Raw genomic sequence first — 27965 nt, 5'->3', positions numbered from 1 at the left:
TTTCAAAGCAAAGGAAACTACAAACAAGATGAAAAGACAACCCTCAGAATGGGAGAAAATATTTGCAAACAAATCAACGAACAAAGGATTAATCTCCAAAATATATAAGCAGCTCATGCAGCTCAGTATTAAAAAACCAAACAACCCAATCCAAAAATGGGCAGAAGACCTAAATAGACATTTCTCCAAAGACATACAGATGTCCAAGAAGCACATGAAAAGCTACTCAACATCACTAATTATTAGAGAAATGCAAATCAAAACTGCAATGAAGTATCACCTCACACCAGTTAGAATGGGCATCCTCAGAAAATCTACGAACAACAAATGCTGGAGAGGGTGTGGAGAAAAGGAAATCCTCTTGCACTGTTGGTGGGAATGTAAATTGATACAGCCACTATGGAGAACAGTATGGAGGTTCCTTAAAAAACTAAAAATAGAATTACCATATGACCCAGCAATCCCACTACTGGGCATATACCCAGAGAAAACCATAATTCAAAAAGACACATGCACCCCAGTGTTCATTGCAGCACTATTTACAATAGCCAGGTCATGGAAGCAACCTAAATGCCCATCAACAGACAAATGGATAAAGAAGATGTGGTACATATATACAATGGAATATTACTCAGCCATAAAAAGGAACGAAACTGGGTCATTTGTAGAGACGTGGATGGACCCAGAGACTGTCATACAGAGTGAAGTAAGTCAGAAAGAGAAAAACAAATATCATATATTAATGCATATATGTGGAACCTAGAAAAATGGTACAGATGAACCGGTTTGCAGGGCAGAAATAGAGACCCAGATGTAGAGAACAAATGTATGGACACCAAGGTGGGAAAGTGGCGCGGGGGGGGGGCAGTGGTGGTGGGATGAATTGGGAGATTGGGATTGACATATACACACTAATATGTATAAAATGGATAACTAATAAGAACCTGCTGTATAAAAAAATAAATAAAATTTTAAAATTCTAAATAAATAAATAAAACTTAAAAGATTATCTCTTGTGGAATAAAAAAAATTATTATAGGGCTTCCCTGGTGGCGCAGCGGTTGAGAGACCGCCTGCTGATGCAGGGGACGCGGGTTCGTGCCCCGGTCCAGGAGGATCCCGCATGCCGCGCAGTGGCTGGGCCCGTGAGCCATGGCCGCTGGGTCTGCACGTCCGGAGCCTGTGCTCCGCAACGGGAGAGGCCACAGCGGTGAGAGGCCCGCGTACGGCAAAAAAAAAAAAAAATTATTAAAAGAAAATATATCATAAGTCAAACTGAATGCTTAAAATGTGTGATTACCATTGTATGTAAATATTATTTTATTAAACATTAAAATATTTTTAGAAAAAAGATACCTGTTTAAAGCAAAAATAATATTACTGGGCAGTTTATGACAAATGTAGCAGTAAAACGTATGCCAATAGCACAAAGAACAAATGGAAATGTAAGCACACTATTGCAAAGGTCTTACAATATTACATGAGTGGAATGATATTATTTGAATATAGACCATGATGAGTTAAAGATGTGTATTATAAATCCTAAAGCAATCCCTTAAAAAACCAAGAATATTTAGCCAATAATCTAACATGAAATATAAAAGAATATTTAAAAATAATATAAAAGGTGGCAGGAGAGCAGGAATAAAAGGAACAAAGAACAAATGGGACAAACAGGAAGCAAATAGCAATATGGTAGACTTAAACCCAAATATATCAGTAATTACATTAAATGGTAATGAAATGATCACATCAATTAAAAAGCAGAAATACACAGAATAATAAAGACCAAACTATATACTGAAACCCATGCTAACTATAAAGACATAGGCTATAGGTAAAAGTATGTCCAGGGACTTCCCTGGTGGCACAGTAGTTAAGAATTCACCTGCCAATGCAGGGGATATGGGTTCAATCCCTGGTCCAGCAAGATCCCACATGCCGCGGAGCAACTAAGTCCATGCACCACAACTACTGAGCCTGTGCTCTAGAGCCCACAAGCCACAACTACTGAAACCCCCGCGTCTAGAGCCTGTGCTCCGCAACAAGAGAAGCCCGCACACCGCAACAGAGTAGCCCCTGCTCGCCGCAACTAGAGAAAGCCCATGCACAGCAACGAAGACCCAATGTAGCCAAAAATATATAAATTAAAAATAAATTTAAAAAAATAGAGTATGTCCATCAACTGATAAATGGATAAGTAAAATGTAGTACACACAATGGAAAACTCTTTGGCCATAAAAAGCAATGAAATACTGATACATGCTGAAAGATGAATGAGCCTTGAAAACATGCTAAGTGAAAGAAGCCAGTCACAAAAGACCACATACTATGTGATTCCATTCTTATGAAATACCCAGAATAGGCAAATCTGTAGAGTTAGAATAGAAGATTGGTGGTTGCTTATGGCTGCGGATCAGAGTGTTCAGGGAAATAGCTAAAGGGTACAGAGTTTCTTTTTGAAGGAATAAAAATATTCTAAAGTTGACTTTGGTGATTATTGCACATATCTGTGAATAAAAACTACTGAACTGTACACTTTAAATAGGCAAATGGTATATGAATTACATCTCAATAAATCTATTTTTTTAAAAAAGGAAAGAAGTACTGATATATACTACAACATGGATGAACCTTGAAAATGCACTAAATGAAAGAAGTCAGTCACAAAAGACCACATATTATATAATTCAATTTATATAAAAAGTCCAGAATAGACAAATACAGAGAGACAAAAAATAGATCAGTGGTTGCCTAGGGTTGGGGGAGGATGGATGGGGGAATACAGAGGGTGACTGCTAAATGGTATGGAGTTTCTTTTTTGGGGTGATAAAAATGTTTTAAAATTAAATGTGGTAATGGTCACACAATTCTGTGAGTATACTAAAAACCAATGAAATGTATACTTCAACTGGGTCAATTGTATGGAATGTGATTTATATCTCAATAAAGCTCTTACAAAGATATAAATGTAGCAGGATACTTACTCTAGAGTTGGTTACACTGGTGAGAGATTAAATATTTTCTAAATGTCCATCAATAAAAGACTAGTTAAATCAAATATGGTAATCTATGATATTGAATACTACTCAGTCATTTAAAAGAATAAAATTACTATACTAAATTAGATACTGTGTTTTTATTTTTTTAAATGCATGCACATACAAAGACACAAAGCATACATACATAGTAAAAATATGGAAATGGGGTTTCCTTGGTGGCTCAGTGGTTAAGAATCTGCCTGCCAATGCAGGGGACATGGGTTTGAGCCCTGGTCTGGAAGATCCCACATGCTGTGGAGCAACTGGGCCTGTGAGCCACAACTACAGAGCCTGCACTCTAGAGCCCGCGAGCCACAATTATTGAGGCAGCATGCCACAACTACTGAAGCCCGCATGCCTAGAGCCTGTGCTCGGCAACAAGAGAAGCCACTGCAATGAGAAGCCCACACATGGCAACGAAGAGTAGTCCCCGCTCGCCTCAACTAAAGAAACCCTGGGGGCAGCAACGAAGACCCAACGCAGCCAAAAATAAATAAATTAATTATTTTTTTAAAATATGGAAATGTGTGTATGTGTATATATACATACATAAACATGTGTATATATACAGTTGACCCTTGAACAACATGGGGCAGTTGAAAATCCACATATAACTTTACAGTCAGCCCTTCATATCCACAGTTCCACATCCATTGAATCAACCAACCTGAGAGCCTGAGACTGTGTAGTGCTGTAGTACATATTCACTGAAAAAAATCCATGTATGAGTGGATTCAAGCAGTTCAAACACCTGTTCAAGGGTCAACTGTATGTGTGTGTATATATATAAACACACATACAGAGAGAGAGAGATTATTACTTCTCCATTCTTTCTCCTTCTTGAACGCTTATTATACAAATGATAGATCTCTTGGCTCTATCTTCCATGTCTCTTATTTTTTCAGTCATCATTTCCACTTTTTAAAAATATTTTTTCTGTGTTCAAGGATGATTCCTCAAGTATTACTAATGAATTTTAAATTTAAAACCATTAAAATAAAAAGTAACTTGGCAAGAAAAATATTTTACCCTCCAATCTGTATTATTAAAAAATATTTGAAAGAAGTTCTACATTCTTTGAAACAAAGAAGCCAACCTCATTTCCTTCTCTTTCAAGCTGTTCTATTCTGTGTAGAATTTCCTTCGCTTTCTTCCAGTAATCTTCAAGATTCTTCTCTTTCATATTTATGTCCTTTAATTGTTCTTCATTTTCATCAAAAGAATATTCTCCGAGACTTAGAGATAACTTCTCAGCTTTATAATATGGGAAAAAATAGGAGTTTATCCATTACTAGAAATGTTATTTTAACACTTTTAATAAAGACAAACTCATACCCCATACCCCCTTCTCTAAATTTTGCACATCCAAACCATCTTAACTGCCTAAGTGGTACTGAAAATAAGTGGAAAGCAAGTGCTTGGCAGAGGCTGAGGACACAAAGAGTCATAAATTAGATTTTACTCTTCAGAATTATAGAGAACAGAAAATAGCAAGAAAACATGTTATGCTAGGCATACAAACACCCTCAGGTTTATGGCTACTGGTTTTAGTTTTTTTCTTTTAACACAGTTTCCATAAAGTGGTTCCTTCCTATATTCTTTTAAATTCTCTTTTTACATATTGTGGCAGCAGTTTTCTCCCAAAAGACCAAAATCCTTTTCATGGCCACTTTCTCTATGCTTCAGCCATCAATTCCTTCAATGCACCAGGCTCCCTCCTCTCACAGGACATTTGTGCCTCACTGTTGCGTATGCCTGAGACACTGGACCATAACAAACTCCCTTCTTTTCACCTAATTAACTCTCTACATTCAGATTTCAGATGAAGAATCACTTCCTCCCAAAGCCTTTTCTGCTCCAAGTCTAGGTCACAGTCCCTGTTACAGGTTAAGATCTGTGCTCCATCCATTCTTAACCTGTACGTTAATTTATAATAACACATTCATTTTTGGGATTATTCAATTACTACCTATTTCTGTAGTTACACTAACCTCTGTAAACACATAGACTATTGTTTCTTATCACTGTATCCCTAATGCCTAGCACAGTGCCTGGCAAATAAGAGACACTCAAACATTTTTTAAATAAATAAATTAAGGTATTTTATGTTATGATTTAATCATAAGTCACTTGTAGCCCTCAAATTTAAGTCCTACAGCTAAATCTGTCCACACTGCATTAAATAAGTGAATTATCTATACTGTTGTTCTCTTCCATATAAGTTTTTTACACGCTGTAGTACTCTAGTTGTCACGTCAAAATTATATAATCTGCTTTTCAAATGTAAGAAGAGCTTGGGAGCTAAAGGGGCTTGGTTCATCAAAGCAGATATAATTCTCTTGCATAAAGTTTGGTTAGTATTTTTTTAAAGTAATAGTAAACTTACTAATTTTTTTGCAGTTGTGAAGCACAAAAGTGGCAGCTTTGTTTAGTTCCTCGTCCTGAGATTCAGTTAAGACTTGTATCATGAGTGGAAGCCCATTGCTTTTAAAAAGGTCATACTGATTTTCCTCTGGAAAACACATCAAAGATTAAAGCAGAAGATAGTTACTTTATTTATTTATTTATTTATTTACTTATTGGCCACACTGCGCGGCTTGCAGGATCTTAGTTCCCTGACCAGAGATTGAATCCCGGCCCCGGCAGTGGAAGTGCAGAGTCCTAGCCGCTGGACCACCAGGGAATTCCCAATAGTTATTTTATCTTAAACTATATGCATGAGGTCATAATTCTTCCTTGTGATAATTATGAACATAGTTCAAATTTTAAGATACAGAAAAACAAAGTTTAAAGGTATTTTCAATTTAGAAAATAATCTACTTATATAAGATACCTAAGTCTCATAAGTGATAATCTCTTAAACACAGTGATAAACACAGCCACAGAGCAGTGTCACACCTCATAAGAGTAAAGAAACTGCCCTCACTTGGTTTAAAAAAAGGTTTTGTTGTCAATTATACCTCAATAAAAAAATAAAAATTAAATTAAAATTTTAAAGGTATAGTGAATCCTAAATTATACAGAGGTGAAGAGAAAGTATAGAGAAATAAACGAATGGAGAGAATGGAAAATGAGGGAAGAGAGAGCAGAAGAAGCAAGAGAGAATAAAAAGAGGGAAGTGGAAAAGTGGGAGGAGGAGAGAGAGGAGATTGGAGGAAGGGAGAAAGGAGAGAGGAAAGTGAAAAGTGTTGGGGGACTTCCCTGGTGGCGCAGTGGTTAAGATCCGCCTGCCAATACATGGGACACGGGTTCAAGCCCTGGTCTGGGGAGATCACACATGCCACGGAGCAACTAAGCCCGTGCGCCACAACTACTGAAGCCCGCATGCCTAGAGCCCGTGCTCTCCAACAGAGAAGCCACCGCAACAGAGAAGCCACCACAACAAGAGAAGCTACTGCAATGAGAAGCCCATGCACCACAACGAAGAGTAGCCCCCTCTTGCTGCAACTAGAGAAACCCCACATACAGCAATAAAGACCCAATGCAAAAATAAAATAAATAAATTTATTTAAAAAAAAAGTGAAGAGGGTTGGAAAGGAGGAAAGTGGAAAGAGGAAGAATGGCAGGAAAGTGGAGAGAAGGAGAAAATGGATGGGGAAGAGAAAAAAGAGAGAGAGGAGAGAATGATAAGTAGAGAAAGAAAGAACTTTCTAAGGTTTTCAACAAGGAAAAACAGGATCGTATCTGTGCAGCAGTGTGAAGAGTGGATTGAAAAATGGAGATAGAAGGAAGAGGACACAGGGAGGAATCTATTGTAATAATATTGGTGAAAGATGTTGAGGGGCTGAGGGCTTAAATGGGGAAAATAGCACTGGAATTGAGCAGAAGGGAATAAGGAGGGGTAAACAGAAGTAGAGCCACAGGTCTTAGGGACTGACTGAATACCACGGCTGAAGAAGGATGAGGAGCAAAATGACTGGTTTGGGGATTAGGAGAAAGGCAATACTTTTAAGCTGGGTGGGTGGGAAGGAATAGTGTATTTCCACTCCACCGTTTTAACTAACACACAAAATAAATCCAATACTTACCACAATCCTCTGTACAATGACCAACAGTAAGTATGATACTAAATTTTTCTCCTGAATCCAGACTTTCATGAAGCAGTAATGCTAGAAGTTTTGAAACAATGTGGTACTTGGATAGTACTACCCCAAAAGTAGCTAAAACAGGAAAAAAAGAACAAGTACAAACTTAAAACGTATAGCTATACATATAGTATTTTCCAGATATTACATTATACTATTTTTCAGATATTATCCTGGGAGAATGACATTATGTAACTACATACTATCTAAAATTCACATCTCATATAACATCTAATATATATGTATATATATGTGTGACTATAAACAAATTCATTGTAATAAAATGGTGGCTTATATAGCCCTCATTAATTCCTCTTCCCATACTAAAGACATTACACTAAAGCAAGTTTTTTGAAGAATGCTTTCTTCTAAGTTGTCCTGCATAATGTTGTGAATATGAAGTAATAATACTACCTTCCTAAAAGCTACTTACTCTCACCTTACATTCCTCCTCTTATCTAGATCGACAGTAAAGACCTTCCTATGAAATCGATTCCTGCCTGTCATTGAAATACACTATTAACTGGCCACGGTTCTACTGACGTTAATGATGCAGTGGAGCATACCTGAAGCTATACCGAGATGTGAAAAATTCAAGAAGTCCACCAATTTAAGCTACACTTCTCACGGTTTTGTTCTTCGTGTGTATGTGTGGTGTTTTTTTTTCTTTTGTAACAGAGTTCAGAGTCTAACTACTGACAGCAACAAAAAGGTTGTGAATTCCTCAGCAGACTACATCTTAATAATTTTTGTATCTCTAGAGCTCACATAGAGCCCAGCACATAGCAGGCCCTAAATAACTGATTTTTTAAAAAATGATCTATTTTTTTCAGTTATTTGTGAATGTCGAGAGTTACAGAGATTTATAGACTATCATTCCTCAGTATCTGTACATGTGAGAAGCAGCCATGAGTTCAAGTGTGGTTCTGTTACTCACTGGTTACAGTAGGGTAAGTCTATCTCACACTTATCAGATAGAGGCATACCTTAATTCTTTATCTCACTTTTTAAAATCTATAAATTGGGCTTTCCATTCCCTATGTCTCCAAAATGTCCCTTGATTTCTCATCTAAAATTTTTTTTTTATCACAAGTTGCCAACAGCACTTTATTTTTTCTTTTCAACATCCTGTTCTGCGGCTTCCTTGGCCCTTTTTGCCCGGATGCCAAAGAGCCGGGCATTGGCACGGGCCATGTGGAGTAAACTTTTTCATTTAATGCAGCTTTTTAAGTGAAACAAAGGTTTAGGACTGACAGACTCTTATCTTGATTCTATCATCAAACCTGAACTCAGAAGACCTAGATTTGAATTCTTAGGGAAGTCATAACCTCCATGAGAAAATAAGGAGTTGGATTAGATAATTTCTAAGTTTCTCTCCCACTTATGAGAAACTGGAAGTCCAATCCATGTTAGCGTTCAATCTATCATTTTAACATTCACCATGCTGAATTGAAGCAAAATGCAATTGCAGAAAAATTACTAAGTGTTTTCACTCACGATTATCAGCAATACATGCATCCACTGTCTTTGTCACCACCACTGCAAGCTTAGCACTGGAAAGAGTCTTGTGTGAATCAGATTCCAACTGCACAAGAACTTGAGACAATATATCCAGTCCACCCACAGATATAAAGTATTTCTGCACGTATGCTTAAGGAATAAAGTAGCAGAACTATTATACTTCAAACAAGTATATGGTTTCATTAAATTAATTTGCACTAAATATAACATTAACTTGACTTTTTAAAATACTTACTAAAAATCCCGAAATGAAAAATCCAATCTTTACCTGTGCATATACATAATCACAAGATTGATTTTATTTACTTACATAAGAAACTCACTTTGACATAGTACAACTACATGTATAGTACAGTACTTCTTTCTTGTATGTTAGATATCTTGTTTCATTTAGCAAGAACTGGTATATTTTGCAAGAATGACATTAAATTCAAGTCCTTCAAGAGCTATAAAGAATAGATTCATTCATTTAGCTTGGTATTACAATTAGCAGGCTGACTACTTTCTGAATTCCAACATAACTCATTCCTCAAATCTGAATCAACAAAGGGCAGAGAAAATTAACTGTTTCAAAAAAACCACATATTTCATCCATCTTATTTAAGCCTAATTCTTTTACTTCTTGGAGCATAAAAGTATAACATATTGTTGAGAGTCATAACAACTATTCCAAGCAAAGATTGGATGACAGATACATTTTTAAAAAGCATTTAGTCTTTTGTTCCCCTGTAGGAAATGATTCTGATGGCAAAGTACCCCACAGGTCTGTGAATTCAACAGCCCCTATCCCAGCAATGGGCATATATCAAATGGATATATGGGCTAGTGATTATAATTCTGTCACAAACCTTCTTCCCAGTCTACCCTAGTACCACAAATTGAGCCAGGATGATTTAAACACAAAAATTACTTTTTGTATTGTTCAATAAAACACAAAAATCTTAATCTAAAAAAATCATGTTCAAAAATTTCTACATCAGAACAGAACTGTTAGGAAATGTTATTTAAGGATAAGCAAACATTTTCAATATTATGGAGACTCCAAAATAGGCTTCTTTACTACAAAGTATTTTCATTAAAAAAATCTTTAAAAAAGGAAGTATCTTAAAATTCTTAGATGAAATTGGGCACTATGTTACCACAAAGATTTTCATTTATAGTCTATGTAATGAAAATTCAGGCTTATAAGCAGAAGAACATCCTAGTCTACACCTGTGCACTGAATATTTCAAATTACCTCTAATGTATTTCATGTCAGTTTGCTGAGAGTAATAAGGTCCTATAAGTAGGACACAGCAGTGTTACTCATCTAAGTTGGTACTTAAAGAAAGAGGAAATGTCAAAGCATCATGGAAATAGATTTCAATTTTTGAAATTATAGAGATATGTTCCTTTGCATGTGAAACATGACTATTTGCTTTAAACATCTGGATATAGATACACACCAGGAACGTGTGAGAAGGTTCTAGTTGTTCCACATCCTCATCACTATTTAATATCACTAGCCTTTCTACTTTTAGCCATGCTAGTGGGTGTATAGGGCTATCTCCTTGGGGTTTTCCTGGGTACAAGTTCTTTATCAGATGTACATTTCACAAATATTTTCTCCCACTCTATGGCTTGCCTTTTCACCTTAACAGGATCTTTTGAAGAGTAAAAGATTTTAATTTCAGTGCAGTCCGATTTATAATTTTTTCTTTAGTGGCTCATGCTTTTTGTGTCCTAAGAAATCTGTCTACTCCCAAATTATAAAGATATGTTTTTGTCTAGATGTTTTATAGTTTTAGTTCTTACATTAAGGTGTAGGGATCATTTCAAGTTAATTTGTGTATACTGTGTAAGGTAAGGGTTGAGCTTCATATTTCACAGATAGATAAGTACTTTTTCCAGCACCATTTGTTTCTACCTTTTCCAACACAGAGTTACTGTGGCACCTTTATAGAAAATCAACATTCGTAGAAAATCAATCATATATATATGTCTATTTCTAGGTTCTCTACTTTTTCCATTGATCTATGTCTACACTTACACCAATGCTACACTCTTGATTACTGTATAGTAAGTATTGAAATCAGGTAATATAAACCCTACAATTTTGTCCTTTTTCAAAATAATTTTGACTATCCTAGCCCCTTTGCATTTCCATGTAAATTTTAGAATCAGCTTGTCAATTTCTGCAGAAAAGCCCGTTGAGATTTTGATGGGGAATGCCAAGAATCTAGAGGTGAATTTGAGAAGTGACAGTATAACAATATTGAATCTTACAATCCATGAATATGATATCTCTCCCATTAATTTAAAGTTCTATCTCAGCAATGTTTTATAGTTTTCAGCATATAGATATAGCAGATGAAATCATTAAATGTACCCCTAAGTATTTTGTTTTTTTAATATTATTGTAAATGGCAGTTACTTTAAGTTCCCAAGTGTTGCTAGTATTTCTGTATATGACCTTGTATCCTGCAACCTTGCTAAAATTGCTTATTAGCTCTGTAGCTTTTTGTAGATTCTTCGGACAATCATGTCATCTATGAATAAATACTATATTTTCTTCTTCCTTTTCAATCTCTATGCCTTTTATTTCATTTTTGTGCCTTACTGCACTGACTTGGATGTCTAGTCAAATAATGAGAGTGGCCATCCTTGTCTTTTTTACAATCTTAGGGGGAAAGCATTAAGTCTTTCACCATTTAAGTATGTTAGCTGTAGTACTTTGTAGAAGCCCTTCATCACATTGAGGAAGTTCCCTTCTATTCCTGGCTTACCAAAATCTTCTGTCATGAATGTATGTTGAATTATGTGAAAAGCTTTTCCTGCATCTTTGGAGATCATATAGTTTTTCTTTTCTAGTCTATGTATATTGTGAATTTCCTAATGTTAAACCAATCTTGCATGCCTAAAGTGAATGCCACTTGGTCAGAATATATTATCCTTTCTATATATTGCTGGATTGATTTGTTAATATTTTGTTATGGATGTTTGCATCTATGATCATAAAGGATATTGGGTTACAGTTTTCTTGTAATGTCTTTTTCAAGATTTAGTGTGGAAATAATGCTGCCCTTAAAAGTTTGTTGGGAAGTGTTTCTTCTACTTGTATTTCCTGGAATAATTTATGTAGAATTTTTTTTCCTTAAATGTTTGGTAGAATGCACCAGTGAAGCCTTTTTTCTTTTCTTTTATTTATTTTTGGCTGCGTTTGGTCTTTGTTGCTGCGTGCAGGCTTTCTCTAGTTGTGGCGAGTTGGGGCTACTCTTCGTTGCAGTGCACGGGTTTCTCATTGTGGTGGCTTCTCTTGTTGTGGAGCACAAGTTCTAGGCACGTGGGCTTCAGTAGTTGTGGCATGTGGGCTCATAGTTGTGGCTTGCAGGCTCATAGTTGTGGCTCGTGGGCTCTAGAGCACAGGCTTCAGCAGTTGTGGCGCACGGGCTTCGTTGCTCTGAAGCATGTGGGATCCTCCCGGACCAGGCCTCAAACCCATGTCCCCTGCACTGGTAGGCGAATTCTTAACCACTGTGCCACCAGGGAAGCCCCAGTGAAGCCTTTATGACCTGGAATTTCCTGTGTTAAGGTTTTAAACTACAAATTCAATTTCACTATTAGATATAGGAATATTCAGGTTATCTATTTCTTCTTGAGTGAGCTTTTGTAGTTTGTGTCTTTCAAAGAATTTGTCCAGTTCATTTAAGTTATCAAATTTAATGGCATAAGGTTGTTTCTACTATTCCTTTGTTATCCTGTTAATATCTGTTAAGATATAGAGATGTCATCTCTCATCTCTTATAATTTGGGCCTTCTATTTCGTGGTTAGTCTGGGTAAAGGATCCATTTTAGTGATCTTTTCAAAGAACTAGCTTTTGGTTTAATTGATTACTCTGTTCTTTTTCTATTTCATTGATTGCTAATCTTCTCTTTGTTATTTCCTTTGTTATGCTTACTTTGAGTTTAACTTGCTCTGATTTCTAGTTTCTTAGGTGGAAACTAATATAATTGATTTGAGACCTTCCTTCTTTCCTATGCAAGCCTTATTGCTATAAATTTCCATCTAAACACTGATTTTGCAGCATCCCACTGTTTAATTTTGTGTTTTCATTACCATTAAGTTAAAAACATTTCTAATTTCCTTTATGATTTGTGATTCAGAGGTTTGTATTTTTATTTTGATGTGGGTTTTTTTAGTACTGTGTTGCTTAATTTCTAGATATTAGGGACTTTTCTAGATGTTTTACTTTTATTAATTTCTAATTTAATTCTATGTGGTCAGAGAACACTCTCTGTGGGTTTTTACAGTTTTGCTGTGTAGGTGTTCTGTTTTGTGAGGATATATGGGAAGACTCAAAACTATGCTGCCACCACCATCTTCCCATATCTTCTTAACAACATCTATTTTTAAGATTTTCTATGTATAAGATTTTAACTTATACAATAGTATAAATGGATCCAAAATGACACAACTTACTGGAATTCATTAATTCAATAGGTTTTTGTTATGCTTTAAAATATGTTTTTTAAAGTATAACCTAGAGAATAATGAATACTTACTGTTATTTGCAAGAGTGAGTCCAATAAATGAGCAAATAGGGCGAATTATCTCAGGTTTCGTGCAATTTATTAGCCAGTCATTAGCATGTGGAAAAAGTGAAGAGCAAAGCATTTGATTTTCATCTGAAAGGAGAAAAAGGCAATCATATTTTAATATACTTGGAAAATATCAGTTTTTTATTTGTTTTTATCTTTATTTTTATATGTAAATATTTGAGATAATTACCATTTTGAGGATTGTTGACACAGACACACAGAGTACTACACACTGAAGACCACAACTGATAACTCTGGAAAACATTTTCATCTGACAAATTCAACTCATATTTTGAAAGGACTGTCCTATTAGGTTAAATAGAAAAGGAAGTAATTAATACAAATGTGTTAAGGTCTTAAGAAATCAATAATTAATAACAAGAAATGTATATTTACTTACTTGAACAACTGTGATAGAACTGAAATACAACCTGTTTCTCTCACAAGCGTCTGTCCAGTCCCTTAAAAAAATAGCCATATATTACATGAATATGACTTCTGTTTAGAAAATAATTTTGTAGAAATGGAGAACAACATTTAAGTAGTATTTTTTTAAGTAGCTTTTTTTTTTTTTTTTTTTGCGGTACGCGGGCCTCTCACTGTTGTGGCCTCTCCCATTGCAGAGCAACAGGCTCCGGACGCGCAGGCCCAGCGGCCATGGCTCACGGGCCCAGCCGCACCGCGGCATGTGGGATCTTCCCGGACCGGGGTACGAACCCGTGTCCCCTGCATCGGCAGGCGGACTCTCAACCACTGCACCACCAGGGAAGCCCAGTAGTATTTTTAATAAATAACTTTCAGTCACTTTAAAGTATTATAAAGTACAATAGAGAATTACAGTAGGTAAAAATCTGTAATCAAGATTATTACGGAAAATACATTACTTACGTTTAGAGAATGATAGTATTCAAATTTCCTCTAAAAATTGCAAAACACTTATTTTGCATGGTTCTGTGTTACAATACCAAAATATGCTCCAAAATAGAAAAAAAATTAATTCAAAACATAAAAATAGAAAAAATAAAATCTAGAAGCATTTAAAATGCATATAATATTTCTAACAATTTGAAGATTTAAATAAGCAATGTTAATAAAATAACCTTAGCCTGGGCAATAGGTATACAGGAACACTCTATACACTACCCTTGCAACTTTTCTGTAAATCTAAGATTGTTCCAAAATAAAAACTAAAACAACAACAACAAAAACAAAGTAAAACTTTCGCCAAGAGATACATGAAATTTAACACCATTGCTGACTGATAAAATGACCTTAAATACAATGATAATTAAATGGCCAATTCAGTGGAAAATCAACCAAACTAATTCATTAAACGCTCCCCTTTTGCTTTTAAAGCTGTTTCTTTTCAATGTTAATTAAATAATGCAAATCACTTTAGTATTTTTTAAAATACTAAATTAATAAATATCAAACAATTAAATGCATGCTATTAATTCTCTTTTCTTTAAAGCTGTAGTTCTCAGAAGTTAGTAAGATTAAAAAAGGTACTGACATAAAGACTAGAATAAAAGGACTAATAATGACTGTTCCAATTTATTATTTTAAAAATATTTCCATAACAAGAGAATGTACTTACTATTATTTGAAACTAGAACCAAAATAACATAGACAGACATTCTTTTCAAATTTGTGTTTGAATCATTGTTAGATAAGAACCAAGTTAAGTCTTCAAACAATTCTGAAGTGCACAAAGTCTGCTGACAGTAAACTGAAATATGAAAATATAATTTTAATTTCTATGTATTAGCACAGACAAGTTTTAAAATATGCTGAACAAAATATAAAATTGCCATATGGACAATTCTCAACCAATTCTCATTTCACTGACATTTATTAGTCATAAAACAAATTCTGACAAACTTATGTGCTTACTCAATTAACAGACCAAAGAAGCAATATTTTAATCAGAAGTAGTTGACTAGGTTCTAAACATGTATTGCAATCTCACACAATTTCCAATAAAAGCCTAACTGAACAAAAATTTAAAATAAAACATGACCAAAAAATTGACGATAAGTAACAAAACATAGCCAAAGAAAAATTTAAGAAAATTCAGAAACCTGCTTTAGAAAAGAAGGACAAATGATACTTGTGGTATTTTTAAAGACTTTTCTAGATATAAAAATATCTTTCCCAGAGACAAAAATGATACCTACACGACAGGAGAGGCTTTTTGGTGATAATCATGCAATAAGCAGAATTTTTAAAAAATAATTTGAACACATATATCCAGTGTCTAGAATAGCTTTTAGACACTCTCAAAGGCAAAGGCAATGTCTTATTTATCCCCAATGCCTAGCACACAGCTTGGTTCTCAACAAGTGGTGAAGAAATATTTAACGGTTGAAAATATAAGAATATAAAGTTATTTGACAAACTAATAGTTTAGATTTAACCTCATTTCAGGTATGCTACAGAAACATGTTTTTGTTGGCCATACAGAAAGCATATTTATACACATGTAAGATGGCTGTAAGTTATCTTCATATTTTGATTCAAGTACCTGGATATATAGATAATGAACAGAATAGAAAAACTAGAAATAGACTCATTAAGTGATAATGGTAGCATCTCAAATCAATGTGAAAAAGATCTACTTTTAATAAGAAGTGTTGGGATAGCTGGATTGCCATATTAAAAAAAAGATAAAACTGGAACCTTCACCACATCATATCCCAGGAAAATTCAAAAAGAATAAAACATGTATAACTAAAAAATAAAATCATACAAGTACCAAAAGAAAACATGGGTGGATTCCCCTGTAATCTGGGAGTATGGAAAATTTTCTTATGATTCAAAATCCAAAAGCAAAAAAGAGAAAGAATGATGAATTTTTATTTTTATAAAAATAAAAAACATTCATATGGCAAAAAAAAGCATAGTAAAAGACAAAGTAAAAAAAATGTTTCCAACTAATGGCAAGAAAAATTGTGAAAGATTTTGAAATGGATGATAACAATTACTGAATGTCCTGTCTAGCACACCCTTCTAGATTATTTGTCTTTTACTGTCTTTGGGCTATTTTATAACTCTGTAAATTGTAGAAAACTGATATTAATGCAAGTTATTCTTGTCCACAGAAATGCAAAACATTTCGACTGGTAGAACATAATTGATTTTTAACCTGCAGACACTGACCAGTTATGTGCCTATTCCTAAATTTCAGCTTTCCCAAATGCCTATAGTATTGTTTTTTGCCATTACTTTTGAAACAGTTGTAACATTTCACTCGTTCCCTCATTAGTTAATAAGATAAATAAAATCTTTGGTATGCATTAATTTAAATAAAATACCTGGAAAAAACTATCCAGACATGTAAAAAAGGAATTGAATTCTAAAATTATTTTTTAGTAGTTTGTTGAAGTATAACACAATGATTAAAGGATAGTGAAATAAAGTTTTCTTATTTTACCATTTTGTTCTGCAATAGCTCCTAATGTATATAATGCTGCTTCTTTTACCATACTATGTTCACTTGACTTTGCAAGATCTTTTACAAACATCAAACCACCAATTTCCCGAAAATAAAGACCTGCATTACCTGTAGAGTGTGCAGACAAAACAAAGAAGAATATTTATTGTAATTATTATTTTAAGGACAATAAATCACATGAACCCAGTAACATAATATGTAAAATAACTGAGTAGAAGAGAAAGAACTATGCATATTTCATACATCACACTACTAAACAACTAGAATCACAAATAAAAATTCACTATCATGTCTTACTGTTTTGTTGGCAAATTGAATGAATAGTGACCAGAGCTTCCTTTTGCGAAAAAGCATTGTCCATTTGATACTTCAGACACTCCAATAATAAGTTCAGGTCAGTCTTCATTCCTAAAGAACAAAAATTTCATTATTTTAAACCAAACATTTCCTTTCAAAATTTAACCATTTAAATTTCACACTCTAAATACATATCTTTGTATTTGCTTTTTAAATAATATGTATTACTTTTTAAAATCTAATAAGCAGGGGCTTCCCTGGTGGCGCAGTGGTTGAGAATCTGCCTGCCATTGCAGGGGACACGGGTTCGAGCCCTAGTCTGGGAAGATCCCACATGCCGCGGAGCAACTAGGCCCATGAGACACAACTACTGAGCCTGCGCGTATGGAGCTTGTGCTCCGCAACAAGAGAGGCCGCGACAGTGAGAGGCCCGTGCACCGCAATGAAGAGCGGCCCACGCTCACTGAAACTAGAGAAAGCCCACGCACAGAAACGAAGACCCAACACAGCAAAAAACAAATAAATAAATAAAATTTTTTAAAAATCTAATAAGCAATAAAGATATGTAAAAGAAAGATGTTCCTTAGATAATATAACTTGAAATGAACTTCTTATAATTATTTGATTTTCCCTTTGCATGAAATATATGAAAAGAAAATCCAAATATTATTCTCTTTAATTAAAGCCACATTGGTTTAAATATCTGCTATTTAGAATGAACTGAATGAAAATGAAAATACACTATATTAGGGGCTTCCCTGGTGGCACAGTGGTTAGGAATCCGCCTGCCAATGCAGGGGACACGGGTTCAATCCCTGGCTCAGGAAGATCCCACATGCCATGAAGCAACGAAGCCCGTGCACCACAACTACTGAGCCTGCTCTCCAGAGCCCGCGAGCCACAACTCCTGAAGCCTGGGCGCCTAGAGCCCATGCTCTGCAACAAGAGAAGCCACCACAATGAGAAGCCCACGCACTGCAATGAAAAGTAGCCCCGACTCCCCACAGCTAGAGAAAGCCCGCGCACAGCAACAAAGACCCAATGCAGCCAAAAATAAATACAATAAATAAATTTTTAAAATACCTTTAAAATAAAAGTAGTGTTTTCTGAAGTGAAGATAAGCCACAAATGGAGAAAATACTTGTAAAGCACATATCTGATAAAAACATATCCAGAAAACATATAGACCTTTCAAAACTCAACGAGAGCAATAAAACAATGAGCAAAAGATTTGAACAGACAAAAAAGATACACAGATAGCAAATGAGCACATGAAAAGCTGCTCAACATCATTAATCATTAGGAAAATGCAAATTAAAACCGTAAGGAGACATTATTACATGCCCACTAGAATGACTAAAATTTAAAAGACTGACCACAACATATTTTGACAAGGATACAAAGGAACTATAACTCTCATATACTGCTGGTGGACACATAAAATAGTACAACCACTTTGAAAGTTTAGCAGTTTCATAAATTGTTAAACATACACCTAAAATTTGATGCAGTCATTCTACTCCTAAGTACTTACTCAAAATAAAAGGAGATATATGTACATACAAAGACTTGTACACAAATGTTCATGGTGACATTATATGTAATAACCAAAAATTGTAAACAACTGAAATGTCCATCAGCAGATGAATGGATAAAGAAGTTGTGGTATAACCATACAATGGAATACTATTTAGCGATAAAAAGGAACTAAGTATTCATACATACAACCACATGGATAAATCTCAAAATACTTATGCTGAGTGAAATAAACTACACACAAAGAAGAGTATACGATAGTATACTGTACAATTCCACATACTGAAAAAACACAAACTAGTCTACAGTAATGGAAGGCACATCAGTGGTTGCTTGGGGAAAGGAGGTCCAGGAAGGCATAGAAGGGAAGTATTACAAAGGGACATGAGGCTATATTCACTATACTGATTATGCTGATGTTTACACAATGCTGGGTATATACACATGTTAAAATTTATCAAAATACAAAGTTTAAATATTTATTTACGGGCTTCCCTGGTGGCACAGTGGTTGGGGGTCCGTCTGCCGATGCGGGGGACGTGGATTTGTGCCCCGGTCCAGGAGGATCCCGCGTGCCGCGGAGCACCTGGGCCCGTGGGCCGTGGCCGCTGGGCCTGAGCGTCCGGAGCCTGTGCTCCGCAGCGGGAGAGGCTGCAGCGGTGAGAGGCCCACGTACCGCAAAAAAAACAAAAAAACAAAAAAAAAACATATTTATTTACAACTAAAAGGAAACAACAGACAATCATTTCCCTATAAAATTCTTTACAATAGCCTTTAAACAATTTCTTGTCTTGGTTTTAAGGATTTAAATAAAATTGTACATAGACTTTGACATAATGCTTGAATTAATATTTAAAGTTTTCAAAGATATAGGATGAAAGGAGGAAAAAAATATAGAGAAGCACACTAAAAAAAAACAACTAAGATCTATTGTGAATCAATTAGTCTTCCTCTTGACAGAAATTCAACTGGCAATTTGGTTCAATGAAATAATTCATGACTCAATTTGTTAGTAAAATATCATAGTACAAAGGTTATCACTGAGTTGTCTTGGAGTAACAGCAAACTTTTATTGATCATGTTCTACATTAATAGAAACCATAAGAAGGTTAGTGTGACTGTACAGATATCAATAAGCCATTCATCATCAATAACAAGCCAAAGAGGATTTTTGATGGGGCATGGTGATTTTCAATTCTAGGCACAGAAACTTTTTATGTACTTTTCTTAATTCCTTCTGTACTTCTTTTTCATACTTTAATATTTCCTATCATAATCCCTCCCTTCCCAGACAAAGCACCTACTGATAACTACAACTGGGTTTTTATCTTCTCCAGGCTATGCAAGCTAGCTCCTTCAATAACTCCTGAAGAAAATAAACAAGCAAACAAAAACTGAAGTGTTTACAATACCAAAACCACAAGCAATAAAAGCAAATTCAATAAATTGGACTTAAAACTGAAAATTTCTGAGCTTCAAAAGGTATCATTAAGAATGTAAAAAGACAACGCACAGACTGAAAGAAAGTATCTGCAAATCAGATATATCCAATAAGGAAGGGGCTTGTGTTCAGAATACATAAGGAACTCCTAAAACTCAACAGTAAAAGACAACCCAATTAAAAAGCATGCAAAGGATTTAAATAGACATTTCTCCAAAGTACATATACAAATGGTCAATAAGTATATGAAAAGATGCTCAATATCATTAGTTCTTAGGGAAGTACAAACTAAAGCCACAATTAGATACCACTTCACAACCACTAGGATGGCTATAATCAAAAATAGTCTAACATTCTGACCAAAGATTTGGAGAAATTGGAACCCTTATACATTGCTGTGGGAATGTAAAATGGTACAGCTGCTTTGGTAAACAGTCTAGCAGTTCCTCAAAAGGTTAAACATAAATTTACCATAGATTCAGCAATTCCACTCCTGGGTATATACCCAAAAGAAATGAAAACATATGTCTACCCCAAAACTTATACATGGATATTCATAGCAGCGCTATTCATAATAGCCAAACAGTGGAGACCCAAATGTCCATCAACTCTTGAATGGATAAATAAAATATGATATATCCATTCAATGGAATCATTCCACAAAAAAGAGGAATGAAGATACTGAGACAACATGGATGATCCTTGAAAACATTATGCTAAGTGAAAGAAGCTAGTCAAAAAGGCCCACATATTATATGATTCCATTTATATAAAATGTCCTGAATAGGCAAATTTAGAGACATAGAACAGCTTAGTGGTTGTCTAGGGTTAACAGGGGTGTGTGTGTGGGGGGTGTGACTGCTAAAGGGTACAGGTTTCTTTGAGGGTGATGAAAATGTTCTAAAATTGATTGTGGTGATGGTTGTACAACACTGTGAATATATGGAAACAAGTGAACTGTATATTTTAAATGCGTAAATTATGTGGTATGTCAATTACATCTTAATAAATTTGTAGGTATATGTATATATTTTTTTAATTACTGGTATGCTCTGCAGTTGACCTAATGACTGAAGTGGCCCCAATCACAGTTCTTTTGGGTGATTGATATGGATGCTGGGAAAGACACAGTCTCTCTCCTTTGCAAGTCGCAAACTGTATGTAAATTTGGCTATTCACTTCCAAGGCCAAATCTGGACCCTTGTCATTCATTAGTCAGAACAGCTCTACCACTGATATTTTCAACTCCATTATTTCATTTTCTGAATATTACTCCTAATTCTTTCAACTGGCTTACTTCCTTATTCTTATATTTACTCCTTGACCCCTATGATCTCTACTTCCTTTACTCATGTTCTCAGAGACTTGGTTTCATTTCCTTCCCTCTTCATCCCAGATCCCATGATTCATCACCTCAACCATTATCTTGCTAGGATTCCTTGGACCCCTTCTCCTTCTACCAAACATGTTTTATAATCCTAATTGTGACTCAAAACAGTTTCTTTTCTCTGTTCTTTCAGCTCAAATTTAGGCATTGCTAAAAGGAAAAAAAAATTAAGCAGTTATGCCATTGCAGATATTTGGTATGCATTCCAGGTTACACCCCCCAACTCTACTCAGCAACCCCACATGGTCAGCTCCATCTCCAATTCCCTTCTGTTGATTCTCCCATTTTCCTCAATGGCTACTCCAAATCTTCAGCTCTCTTCAAACCTCATCTCTTTCTCTTCCACTTCATGTTTTAATTTCAGGCCTCCCAGAAGTAGACCATGAAACAAAAATTTGAGTGCAAGTACTTTTTTGAAAAGATGAAACAGAAAGGGAAGGTAGACACAAGCAACCCCACCAGGAAACTCTGGGAGCTAGGGTAGAGCCATGTGTCTCAGAGTCATCCCAGTGAAAGTGTGAAGAGTATTTATCTATCAGCTCCCGTCAGTTGTTTAGGGCTGATTCCAGAGAATAAGCCGTTAATTATTTGTCATCTCTGTCTCGGCCTTGCTCTCTGGGCAAAGCAGGTTATAAATGCTATAATAAACTCTCAGTCAAAAAGACACAGATGTTAGGCCTTCACAGAATTCCCAGAACACTTTCCACAACACAGAATTCCTACAAAAATATCTGCAGCCACACCCATTCTTACCTCTTCCTCTACAATATCACACCAGGACCCAGCTCCCATCCTGTTCATGGTTAACACATTCACCTGTGTTTTGGGATCCTGCAATGACTACAACTACAGTTGGCCCATGAACAACACGGGGATTAAGGGCACCGACCCTCCACTCAGTTGAAAACCCACATATAATTTGTAATCCGCCCTCCATATTTGTGGTTCCACATCCTCATATTCAACCAACCTCAGATCATGTAGTACTATCAAAAAAAATCTGAATATAAGTGGACCCACACAGTTCAAACCCATGTTGTTCAAGGTTCAACTGTACTATGGTTTTTTTCTTGCCCAGAATGATTTCCCTCTTCCTTCTTGTGGTTCCTTCGGAGAACATTTCCTCACAACTCTGAGTTTCCCAGTTGTATGAACTGATACGTTTCCTTTTTTTTCTTGAACTAGTTTGAGTTGTATTTCTCTCGCATACAACTCAAAAGGCACTATTACAGGCCTATGACCTTCTTTAAAATATATTCATATAACAAATCTTTATTGAATGTCTACTATGCATCCACTCTGTATCAGATAGGGATTCTGATTCCAAGGAACTCACAATCTGGTGATAGAGACAGAAGAGGATGTAAGTAATTCCCATAGTGTGATAAATGATCTGAGAGGAGCATCTCCAGCAATTATCCCGTCTTTCCAGTTTCTTCAATTTCTCCCTCTCCATAATCCCCACTCCCTCTTCACATATTCTCTTATCTCTATACCTCTTATAAGACTCCTTAACATTACATCCTCCCTCTAGTTAATGCCATATATCTTCAGACAAGCTTTTAAGAAGAGTAAGCTATTCATACTGTCTCCAGACTATTTCCCACCCAGACCTCAATATACTGCAATCTGGCTGAAATCTATTAAATTTACTATTAATAAAACAAAAGACCTCCTAAATGAAAAATCCAGTGGATACTTCAGTCTTCATCTGTGATACTTAACACTGAGGCTCTTGGGTAATCTTTCTCAAAGCATTCTCCTAAGGCTGATTTCCAAAATACCACATTCCTGACCTTTCTGAAATGTTTTTCTCGGTCTTTTTTTGAGGGTCCTCTTCCTCAGTCAAACCCTGATGTGATGGGGCCCATTAGGGAATACTATTCCCCATCCTTTTCTATTTTAATATTTCCTCTCTGGTTAACCTCCTTTATGCCCATGAATTAAATTTCCATTTTTCTGAGGACAGCTCTGAAATTTGATGGTGGTCCTCTCAGGTTTCCACTGTTCTTATATATACCTCCATTAAATCAGCTATCATATGATATTCTAATTATCAACATGCCATCTCCCATTAGAATGTCAGTTTCCTGAAGTCAGTGTGACAGGCACAGAGTAGATGCTTAATAAATATTCATGTAAATTGCTGAATAATTCTTTTATTTCCTGGAGCCTGTCAGATAATCTGCAGTATATCCCACAAATACACTATAAAACAAATTCCAGATATATGATCCATAAATTTCTCACCTTGTATTTTCTTTGTGTCCTCACTTTCCATGCTTGTCTGCATTCTTTTACCTATATTTCATCTATAAGATAAAGGTATTTTCTCAATTTAAATCAATTTTGAGAATTCCAGAATTATATATGCAAAGGGGTAGGAAAAGAATAGTTTTCTCAAACCAGAAGAGCAAAGATTGAATCTGAAACTTATTAGGTGTGTGGTATTAGGTATGCTTAAGTTCTCTAAGGCTCAGTTTCCTCATCTGTAAAATATAAATTTCCAACTTCATAGAGTTGTTACAAGAATTAAATTTGAAAACATACATAAATGCACCTCGCACTCAAGTACTACAGGCATTCAACACATTTTATTAAACAAACACAGGAATGATTGGTTGACTGAATCTAGTTGCTCCACTTCTGGTTCTCCTTCCTTATTTTCTTTTCTGTAAATTTTTATCCCATGATTTCAGATTGGGCACTCCTCCATGAACCAGAGGTTTAAAACACAAATATGCACACACTCTTTAGATGTGCATTTCTCTTCACAAGCTTAGCTTAATACTAAAATTTTTTCTAACAACTCATGGTTATTTTCAAGCTTAAACCTCTGTTTATATTCATTAGATGAATTTTAAAAATAACTGGCAACCCTGATACGGCCTCTCACATTCTTTAAAATGCTAAACTGATTTTTTAGAAAAATACATCAGAGTCCAATTAATTTCTTAGAGCTATAATTCAGGACTCACAAAACTCTAAAATTCTTATTTACTAAAGCACTGGGTGGTTAAAGAGAGATAGTTAATTATCCTTTCTTTCATTTTAACTCTCAAACTGAAAATTCCCAAACAAAAAATTTAATGATAAATATGAGAATCTTTTATAAAGTAATATACAAATATTTACTAGTTTTGTCATTTTTTTAACCTAAATATTCCATTTAAAAAGGAATGGGTAGGTACATCATAGTATATCCACAGGACAGGATATTGTTACAAGAATATTGACATTTACTTGAAATGTTTGACAGTATGGAAAAATGCTTATGATACAACGTAATCAAGGGCTTCCCTGGTGGCGCAGTGGTTGGGAGTCCACCTGCCGATGCGGGGGATGCGGGTTCGTGCCCCGGTCCGGGAGGATCCCACATTACGCGGAGCGGGTAGGTCCGTGAGCCATGGCCGCTGAGCCTGTGCGTCCGGAGCCTGTGCTCCGCAACGGGAGAGGCCACAACAGTGATAGGCCTGTGTACCGCCAAAAAAAAAAAAAAACAACAACAACAAAAACAATGTAATCAAAAGAGCAAGACTCAAAATTTTATCTACAGTATGACCCCAATTATGTAGAGGCAAACATAAAATAAAACTTGATGGAAAAGAGCAACATATTAACACTTGTTGTCTTTAGCTGGTGGTGTTTTATTTCACTGTTTTTCATTTTTCACGAGTTTTATAATAGAAGCTTCTAATGTTCAGCAAGCCCAATGATAGACCAGGCTCTATAAACCCCTATAAACCTTATAAATACTATCTTTTTAATCTTTACAATAACCCTACAAGGGAGCTGTAAGGATAAAGATAGATGAGGAGAAAGTAAACAATTTGCTCAAGTTCAAACAGCTAGTAAGTGCCAGAGCTAGAATGGGAACCAAGAAAATCTGAGGCAAGGGCTACACTCTTATCTTGTTATACTGCCTCCTACATATAATTTGGAGACATATTATAAACAAACATACTATATGTCTGTTTCATTTATACTATATATAAATGAAAATTTACAGGAAAATTTACATCCTTTTTTAAAGGCTGTATTATCTTTGAGCAAATGGGTTAGGATTTGGAAAAAGACTAGATTAAAAAACAGCCTGTTAAAAAAAAAAGACGTACCACACATGGAGGTTTTTGCTTTGTGAGGGAGTTTAAGGACTATCTCCTTAATTTTAATTAGTCAATCTATTCTGCTTTTTAATATAATTTTCATATTTAAAGAGGGATATGTTTTAAATTGAAGCTGACAACACAAACTACCTTCTGTTCCCCTTTGCCTGTCTTTCTTATACTGTTTTCTAATAAATGGTTACTTTGCACAGTAAAATAAGATAAAGTTTGCCAAATATCTAGTAGCATTAATACAAGTCATCTATTTACCTGCTACATGCTTAAAAACATCCACAGCAAAGGACAAGTTATGACTTCTAAGGGAGGGATAACTATAAAATTATATTTAAAAGTATAAAATATAGTATAATCCCAAGAACAAAATCATCTGCCCAATAAAACATATTATTAAGTATTTTCAGTAACTTAGTGAATAGATGCAGACTGCCATGAACAAGATTTCAAAATTATTTACTGTATTCTCACAGGGGGAAAAAGGGATTTTTTTTCCCGGTAACAGGAAGAAACTATCCTACTTACAGTTTGCGCTCAATCAATTCCCCAAAACACAACTGTTAAATTCAAATTTAAGCAAGAAAATGAGCTGAACATTCCTCTTTTACGTGGCCTAGAAAATGTTAACATGAAAAGCCTTTTGAAATCTAAATAGCACCCTCAAAATATCTGAAAGATAAATGACATCTTTCTGTGCATAAGGTTGGCAGGGCTGAAAATCCCACCATATCTGCCACCACTAAGTTGTTGACAGTGGATCCCCAGCTTGGGCTCATACCAAGTGGAAACTTTCCCCTAAAGTAGGAGAGGCAAGGGAGAAACGGCCAAGATGCAAGTAATGTAACGTAAACTTTCTGTTACAATAGTTTAGACTGAGAAAAAACAGTCGATCAGGTCCAGAAACAGGCTGAGGGTACCAGGAGCCATTTCACTACAACATCAACACTCCCGGCCTCAGGAGACTGGAGCAGCCGTTCCGCATTCATCCTCATCACCTCATCCCAGTTTCCACAGGTAACCGATAGACATCTTTCCCAGGAGAGAAGACTAACTCCACCCTGTTTCGTCCATTTGCGCTCATTAACACCACGACCTGGCTCACCTAAAGAGCTGGAGGAACTCCTTTTGAAGAGCACAGGTGGTCCCTCGGGCCCTTCCCTCCTAGACCAGGGTTCTCCAACTCCTGCAGGGACGTGGCCGCTCGTTAGCGACCCGAGGCCGGCTCCACCACGGGCGATTCACCGGCAGGGCAGCGGGTGGGTCTGAATGTCCGTCCCGTTAACGTGCCCTCCCCCTCAGGTGATGCGGAACACAGGTTCCCACCCCCCGATCTGAGAAACAACTGCCCCAGCAGCGCCCACCCACTTCATACATCAGAACCACCTAGGGAGGAGCCCGAGAATTCTGGAGTACAATCGGCCAGGCTCTAGCCGCCTAAGTGGTACGTGACAATTCTCTTTTTCCCTGTGCGGGCCTCAGCCCGGGGCAACCGCCTCCTCAGAAAGGCCTCATCGCCCCATCCCCTCATGTGGGTCGGTTAAGAAGGTTAGAGCGGGGCGTTCTGCAGCCCAGACCTTCCACAGGAGGCGACGGGCGGGTTCCGAGGCGGGGCTGAGGCAGGACCCAAACGCGCAGGGAGTGGAGGCTGTGGCCTTTACCCTTAAGTCGCAGCGCCCTGGGATTCGCCCTTTCTCCCTCGCCGCCCGCCTCGCACGACGCCCGACCTGGTTTCCCGCCGAGAATACCCGGCGCACTTCGGTGGGGCGGGACTTCCGGTCGCACCGCCCCCACGCCGAGTCTCTCGCCGGCCACTGCTCACCCACATTCCAAAGGGCAGCGGATAGCAAGTGTGCGCCTGTTTAAGTAGTGGAAAGTCGCAATATGAAGGGGAAATCCTCTAAACTCACTGCTCCCTGTGTAAAGGGCTTTCTTTGCTCAAAGGGGCATTCGCCCGAAGGAGTTAGAACGGGCTCTGGGGTCGCTGAGGCCGGCATCGTGGCCTCGGGTAGGTGTGCGCAGGCGTGGGGAGGAGGCCGTCTGAACCCCAAGCACTGCCATCATTAATCTTTTACAACCTTCCCTCCTCTTTGTATCCTGTTCTTGTTTTCTGATAAAACTATACATATGAAACATGTCTTTTTAAAATTGTATTTAAAAATAATTTTTTACAATTTATTTTTATTTTTGGCCATGTGCGGGCTCTCTCTAGTGTGGCTACACTTCGTTGCGGTGCGTGGGCTTCTCACTGCAGTGGCTTCTCGTTGCAGAGTGCGGGTTCTAGGCGCACAGGCTTCAGAAGTTGTGGCACATGGGCTCAGTAGTTGTGGCTTGCGGGCTCTAGAGCGCAGGCTCAGTAGCTTGTGGCACACGGGCTTAGTTGCTCTGCAGCATGTGGGATCTTTCTGGACCAGGGCTCGAACCTGTGTCCCCTTCATTGGCAGGTGGATTCTTAACCACTGTGCCACCAGGGAAAGCCCCTTTTATTTTTTTTTAACATCTTTATT

General features: G+C 36.6%; 1 protein-coding gene and 1 long non-coding RNA gene across 10 annotated transcripts in view; one reads left to right on the top strand and one right to left on the bottom strand.

Annotated features, from left to right (window-relative positions):
- The window catches only part of TERB1 (telomere repeat binding bouquet formation protein 1), a 37030-nt gene extending 19453 nt beyond the window's left edge, over positions 1–17577 (bottom strand). For 3 of the 9 annotated variants that reach the window (XM_049703151.1, XM_049703150.1, XM_049703153.1), the window contains exons 1-10: positions 16977–17572; positions 16659–16787; positions 14823–14954; positions 13626–13686; positions 13416–13531; positions 13190–13312; positions 8624–8776; positions 7070–7201; positions 5428–5553; positions 4138–4295 (exon numbers count right to left, since the gene is read on the bottom strand). In XM_049703151.1, coding sequence (XP_049559108.1) covers positions 4138–4295; positions 5428–5553; positions 7070–7201; positions 8624–8776; positions 13190–13312; positions 13416–13531; positions 13626–13686; positions 14823–14954; positions 16659–16787; positions 16977–17085 — 1239 coding nt within the window. In that variant the 5' untranslated portion in view covers positions 17086–17572. Of the gene's footprint in view, positions 1–4137; positions 4296–5427; positions 5554–7069; positions 7202–8623; positions 8777–13189; positions 13313–13415; positions 13532–13625; positions 13687–14822 lie in introns of all 9 variants that reach the window. The other 6 variants (XM_049703156.1, XM_049703157.1, XM_033407769.2 and 3 more) reach the window with 5 other exon arrangements.
- LOC125962692 (uncharacterized) overlaps positions 1–27965 on the top strand; it is a 39269-nt gene that overhangs the window by 5940 nt on the left and 5364 nt on the right. The gene's annotated exons all lie outside the window — the stretch shown is intronic.

Source organism: Orcinus orca, chromosome 20 (genome assembly GCF_937001465.1).
Source record: "Orcinus orca chromosome 20, mOrcOrc1.1, whole genome shotgun sequence".
Lineage (NCBI taxonomy): Eukaryota > Metazoa > Chordata > Mammalia > Artiodactyla > Delphinidae > Orcinus > Orcinus orca.
This window is presented reverse-complemented; position numbering and strand designations above follow the sequence as displayed.